Genomic DNA, 6,486 nt, shown 5'->3' on the forward strand with positions numbered 1-6,486 from the left:
ATTTTAGCAGTAAGGTAGCAAAGCTGCGCTCTTCTTCGTAGACATTGAGTTTGGCTGCAGCTGCACACAGTTGCAGCGCCTCCTACAGGAAACTGGTGGAGCTACGCAGAGAACCACGCCGTTCAAAAGCCTTGTTTGGATTCAGGTTTTTATAAAACACTGAGGTCCGGACCTCGGTGGAATCAATGGGAGCTACGGTTCTGGACAGGAGGACATTTTAACATTTTTACAATCTGTCTTCTGTGTCTTGTCATTTTTTGTTTTTCTTTTTGTTTGTGTGTTGTCATCTTACAGCACTTCGGCCAACCGCAGTTGTTTCTAAATGTACCAAAGAAGTAAATTTAAGTTTAAAACCACGTGCTCTGAGGTCTTTGGGAGTCGCAGCTCCAAACGAGACGACGTCCATCATCAGATCTGCTTTTCAGGAGCGCGATCGGACAACTCAAAGTCTTGTTTTAATCCACTCTTGTTTATTTTGTGCCCATTTAGGCAGTTGTGTGTTTTGACAAAGAAGAAGATGCTGAGAAACTGAAAAGGATGAAGAGCCTCGACCTCAAAGGCGTGTCTGTCTCCGTGGTTACGGATCAGGTAAAAGTTACTTCCTGTTTCCTGTTTGTTCCTGGAAAATATCCACACCAAGGATCTTTCCTGGTTAGATTGTTAAAAAATCTGCTGTTTTTAGGATATGGTTGCAAAGGAACAGAAGAAAGCTCCACAGCAGTAAGTTGTGAAACATTTTTTTATATAACTTTTATATTTTTCTCCACCTTAAGCTCACATTTTTTCCACAGAAGCTCTACGGCGTCCCCCGTCCTCGTGGCACAAACCACTGAATCTTCCTCCAACATGAAGGTTGTTCCTCCAACTAAAACGCTTTCAGCTTTACCTAAAGTGAAAAAGACCACAACGAGGAAACTCCTCTTAAAAGCAAAAAACCTGGTTTCTAAAGCTAAAAACATCTCAACCCAGCAGGCTGTCAAAACGCTCAAAAAAGCCGACGTAGCTGGAAGAAGAGACGTTAAAAAAGGAGCTTTGGAGCTTTCTGGATCCAAGAAGTCCAAGTGTCCAACAGAGACGCTAAAACCAACAACTAAACTAAACCTTAATGAGTCTTTATTGGCTCCTAAAGAACCAACCAAGTCTGGAAAACCAATAAATCCGACCGTTAATGAATCAAACGCAGGGAAACGAAAAATAAACGTGGACGAAAACGCAGAAAGGACCTTAGAAGTGTTGGAAACGACCTCCGAGTGTCAGCCTGACGCTGCTGGGACTCCGGAGGATGAACATCTAGAAACGGACGTCGAAGAATCTGCTCTGGTCTCCGAGATTTTAGAGATGGACGCATCAGAGACGAAGCAACAAGACGACGTGGACAACGTGGATGTTCGGATGAAAGAGGTCCAAGTGGAGCTGATGATGGAAACAGGAGCTTCAGAGGTGGACGAGGGACAAGAAGGAACAGATACAGGAGCTTCAGAGGTGGACAAAGGACAAGACATAACAGATACAGGAGCTTCAGAGGTGGACAAGAGACAAATAACAGATACAGGAGCTTCAGAGGTGGACAAGGGACAAATAATAGATAGAAGAGCTTCAGCGGTGGACAAAGGACGAGAAGGAACAGATACAGGAGCTTCAGAGGTGGACAAGGGACAAATAACAGATACAGGAGCTTCACCATCTAAAGCCAGAGACGGGTCTCCAGGAACCAGAACAGATTTTATATTTAAACTCACTGATTCTCCTCAAACACAAGAATCCATCATCAAACCTTCAGAAACCGAGGTGAAGGCTTCATCACCGGTCCAGGAAAACGAGGACCTGACGTCCGCTGGAAGACAACTGGACGCCAAAACTGCAGGAAGCTCCAGCGAAGACGAGATGAAACGGACCAGAACAAGGAAAAAAGGTATGTTTGAGATGGATCTGTGATTACAGAACACTGTACTGTCCCAGTTCTCCAATAACCTGAGCACACGAACCCTTCTGTGCACGTCGACTGAGTGCACGCTTCGTAGAGGGGCGGAGGGTGGAGGGCGAGGACTGGGCCCGGGCCCAAGTTCTGCAGGAGCAACAAGTCATCCATTTAAAGCAGGAACACGTCTAAAACCTGCAGGACAGCGCCCCCGAGGAATTGCAGGATGGTTTTAATAAATTGTGTGGGGCAAAATCTGCTGTTTGGGATTTTATCAGGACAGCAAAACTGAAACAATTTGACAGAAAGTTCGTATAAATCTGAGTTTGGAGAATCCTGAACAGTAAAATGTGTTTTTGATCCTTCCTTCCTCTTCAGTCGTTGGTAAACGGAGCTGGGATCCTGCTGGACCAGAACCGAAGCGTCTCTGTCGGCGCTCCGCCGCCGTCGACTCAATGCCGTCCGACCGCCGCCCTCCTGTTGGTGAGAAACAAAAACAACTTCAGACTTTAAAAAACAAAAATATAAATGTTATTTGACAGGAAGACTTGACTTAAAGTGGAAGAAATATTAATATCTACTGTTTTTCCAGCAGTGTTTTTATCATTAGGAATCTCGAGTTCCTGTTTAAATCTGACACTAGAAAAAATAAAACATTAAAATTAATGTTGCTGCCAATTATTGACCAATCAAAGAAAAATAAACGATAATAATCAAATTCTCCTTGAAATATATATTTTCTAATAAACAGCAGAGCTGTGTGAACATCCTGGCCTTTAAAGGGTTAAAATCCCCATAATATAATTTATATTTGATATGAATGTTTTAGACTGAAGTAGTTTTAGGAATTGACTCATTTTAAAGTGGAAAAAAATATTAATATAAAATGTTTTCTTGGATGATGACATCTTTCTGTTTGTCTTAAAGCATAATGCTGCGAAAATCTGCAATTTATTAATTGTTTTTTTTTTTGCTTTAAACACAACTTCTCCATCATTAAAGGATTGTTTTGAGGGTTAATTTAACTCAAACTCCTCCGGGTTTTTGTAAAAATCACAATAGAAAACAGCAAATATTCCTCAGATTTGTTTATAATTCGACTTTGTGATCAGATGCAGAAATATTTCATCTGATCTGAGCTTTAACTTCTGATTTAACGCTCAGTTTCCTCGCAGCTTTTAGTCGTTTCTTTTCAGAAGAAGAAGAAGTCACCTTTTCTCCTCCCACCTGGCGTCTCTGACTCTGTTTCCATCTTGGATTAATTTACGGACTTGAGATCCGTCAGACTGTCCGAATGTAAACAAACGACTCGTAATTGTTGGCAACAAAAACCAGACTCTGCTGATTTTTGCTCATTTATTATAAATTCTGCTGTAATCTCAGAAGTGACTGATGTGTATTTAGTGGTTTTTATCACGGGTGATACACGTGTATTAAAAGCACAGGAAAGTCTGGTACTCTGACGGCCATCTTGGCTTGAACCCGAACGTTTCTGCTGCTCCTCAGGTCAGGAGTTCGTGGTGCCGAGGTGGGGTTCCTTCTGTTACCTCTGCTCGGTCTTCTACCTGCAGGAGGACGGGAGGAGAGACGCGCACTGCTGCAGCCGGACGCACTACAACAACCTGCAGGTTGGCGCCGACGCCGCGCGCCCGGCTCACGCCGACGCCGCACCGTTTCACCCGTCTGGGGTTTATCTTTCAGAAATGCTTCCAGAAGCAGAAACTGAAGCTCTCCCAAGACTCGACACTGAAGAGCCTCGATGAAAAAGGTGAAATGAGAGGAAGAAGAGCCTCAGGGCTCAGCTAAAGTCAGGATTTGTCTCTTAAAATTAATTAAAACCTTCATTTTTATCGTTAAAGGTTCCTGGCGTTTGTCGGAGGATGAACGGGACAAAAACCGGATCTGATTTCAAAACACGATGAAGAGACGCAGTTCGGGCTCGAAAAGGTAAAAACATTTCATCTCTGAACCAAACGGACCAAAACAGCTGCTTCTGCTTTATTTTTGTTTTGTTTTATAAAATATATTTATTTCAGAATGAATTCAGATGTTTATCCACTGGTTCTGATTTTTAGTTTGGATTCAAAGTTTCGAAAATAAAACCCTGAGTTTGTCACAATCACATTTCTCCGTGCTGCTTCCTGTTTGTGTGAAAACTCGAGTTATTTTAGATATTTTCTTATGAATGAAACTCTTTAAACTCTTTAAACGTCAGATTTAATAAAACAGAATAATTTCTTTACTGTATTTAACTGTTTCAGTTTAAAAATGACTGAACTGGGGGGGAAGAAAGAGATGCTACTTCAAATGTTTGTCATATAATCGACCAATCAGACGATCCCGTTCGACGCTCTTTACACGTCAAAATAAAGGTAAAAACTGAATTTTCCTGTCTTCAAAGTAACGGTCACAAGAAGACAAAATGAGAAGTGATGGAGACTCGATTTGTCCCAAACCGGAGGAGCAGATCTGATCGAATTTAAATCTCATCTTAAGGGACCGGATGAAGCATTGAGAAGGCCCAGATTTGGCCCGTGGGCCTCGAGGGTTCAGGTTTTACAGTCGCGTCACAAAACTACTCGATGAATGGTCCAATGATGTCCCCGAACACCTGACGCTGATGAAAACGGCTCACATTGTTGTCCTTCAGTAAAAAAAGACGTCACCACCTTGATGCTCGAGGCTTTTATTGTGAAGGACTGATTTGTTCTGCTGCAGCTAAAATACTGCCTGTTATTTTGTAGTAAACCCAGTGAAAAGTGTCCCCATAACAAATTAAACAAATGCAGTTGGGTTCAGAAGCTTCATGCTCTGATTACGTTTCCTCCTGGAGGTTTTCTGGACAAGTTCCACCAGGACAAAGATGTCGAAACCTGGACCGCCGTCCCGCAGGTTTTAGGTGTTTCTCTGCTTCGACACGCCTGATCTGAATGACTGAGTGATAAACGGGCTTCTGCAAAGAAACGTCTAAAACCTGCAGGAGGAGACCCTCCAGGACCAGGAGGAGACCAAGAATCTGCAGGAAGAGACCCTCCAGGACCAGGAGGAGACCAAGAATCTGCAGGAAGAGACCCTCCAGGACCAGGAGGAGACCAAGAACCCACTGAAGGAGTGAAGACAACAAAACAATCACTCAAAGCTTTTGTCATCAATCTTTATTTCATACTAATTAACAGACTCTAAGAAAGAAAGAAAACTACATTTCCCATAGTTCCTTGCGTAATCTGCCCAGTGGTCCAGCTCAGTCTGAAATGGAGCCCTGAGGTTCTGCTGACGATCCCGAAGCTCGCTGCTGATAATATTTCTGAAAACGAGACGAAGGGAAAAAGAACAGGATCAGAAGCGGAGCTTGAGGGGTTCCAGTGGGCGGAGCCTCTCGCGCGCTCACCTGCAGGTTGTTGTAATGCGCCTCGCTGCAGCAGTGGGGGTCTCGGTCGGAGCCCTCGTTCAGGTAGAAAACGGAGCAGAGGTTGCAGAAAAACGCCCACTTACGGACGGTGAACTCCTCACCTGGAGAGAAGAAAGCGACAGACACGATGAAGGAACGGAGAACCCTGAGAGAAATAATCCTGAAGGTATCTGTGTTCGGCTCAAACGATTATTTTAGTTTTAATTAACATGAGTCAGGAAACGTCTTCAGAAAGTCGGCCATCTTGAATCAGGCTGACTCTTAAAGCTTCACTGAAATCCATCCAGTGGTTTATGAGATATTTTGCTAACACACTCACTCCCAGGCCGAATCATTATCAGGTGATAACGCTAAAGTCAAACCTTCGAGTCTCTGACTCTCTCCTCCTAAAGAATTATTTTATTTCAACCACATCGATGAATGAAAAAATAACCTTCTGGTTTACCTGATAAGTCCATAAAAGAAGAAAATAAAGTGTTTTATTGAGGATCGAATCGCTCCTGGTTTGTTTTTTTTGGTTCGTCAGATGAACCAAACTGATCCGATCGGAATCGTGAATAAAAGCGGCGTGCGTTTCTTCCTCACCGACGGGACGGTCGGGGTCGAACGGCGGCAGCCAGGAGTCGGCGTCGACGCGAGGAGACAGAGAACGAGACCTCTTTGCCTCGGGTCCGATGAGCTCCTTCCTTCGTTTACAGACTGAAAAACAAAAATCAATAAATCTTTTCTTTTGGATTCACTGTAAACAGAATATTCTTCATAGATTAAAATAATCTGATCAATATTTAATTATTGATTATTTGATTCCTAATTAGAAAACTAATTAGGAATCATTTTATAACTTCCTGCTTTTTACCTCAGAGAAACAGAAATGTTTGTGAACATCTGAAAGACATAAGTTCTGTTAAATCCTGTCTTCTACCTCTGACTCTGTCCCCGTGGCGTCCCTCGTCCTCCTCCTGTCCCCGTCCCTCAGGACTCTCAGGCTGGGTTTCTGTCTGAATGTCCCGAGTCCAGGAGGACTCCACTGAGGCAGGAAGCGGCGGCTCGCTTTCTTCTTCTTCTTCTTCTTCTCTGTCGTCCTCGGCGCTCGCCGGTTTCCCTCGGGTGGATTTTCTCACTGCAGGAGGAGATCAAATCTGAGATTTTCCTGTTTTTC

General features: G+C 43.5%; 2 protein-coding genes across 11 annotated transcripts in view; one reads left to right on the forward strand and one right to left on the reverse strand.

Moving 5' to 3' along the window:
• The window catches only part of LOC108248599 (zinc finger protein 638), a 12,723-nt gene extending 8,830 nt beyond the window's left edge, over positions 1–3,893 (forward strand). The window contains exons 9-15 of the mRNA XM_025010898.2: positions 490–588; positions 683–720; positions 792–1,912; positions 2,297–2,401; positions 3,425–3,546; positions 3,620–3,686; positions 3,778–3,893. Of these exons, the coding sequence (XP_024866666.1) occupies positions 490–588; positions 683–720; positions 792–1,912; positions 2,297–2,401; positions 3,425–3,546; positions 3,620–3,686; positions 3,778–3,824 (1,599 nt within the window). The 3' untranslated portion in view covers positions 3,825–3,893. The remainder of the gene's footprint in view (positions 1–489; positions 589–682; positions 721–791; positions 1,913–2,296; positions 2,402–3,424; positions 3,547–3,619; positions 3,687–3,777) is intronic.
• Positions 3,894–5,047: 1,154 nt separating this feature from the next.
• LOC108248600 (zinc finger protein 638) overlaps positions 5,048–6,486 on the reverse strand; it is a 32,525-nt gene continuing 31,086 nt past the window's right edge. For 9 of the 10 annotated variants that reach the window (XM_025010890.2, XM_037976674.1, XM_037976678.1 and 6 more), the window contains 4 exons: positions 6,250–6,447; positions 5,913–6,026; positions 5,307–5,428; positions 5,048–5,222 (listed from right to left, as the gene is read on the reverse strand). In XM_025010890.2, coding sequence (XP_024866658.1) covers positions 5,160–5,222; positions 5,307–5,428; positions 5,913–6,026; positions 6,250–6,447 — 497 coding nt within the window. In that variant the 3' untranslated portion in view covers positions 5,048–5,159. The remainder of the gene's footprint in view (positions 5,223–5,306; positions 5,429–5,912; positions 6,027–6,249; positions 6,448–6,486) is intronic. The other variant, XM_025010892.2, reaches the window with a different exon arrangement.

Source organism: Kryptolebias marmoratus, linkage group LG7, assembly GCF_001649575.2.
Source record: "Kryptolebias marmoratus isolate JLee-2015 linkage group LG7, ASM164957v2, whole genome shotgun sequence".
Lineage (NCBI taxonomy): Eukaryota > Metazoa > Chordata > Actinopteri > Cyprinodontiformes > Rivulidae > Kryptolebias > Kryptolebias marmoratus.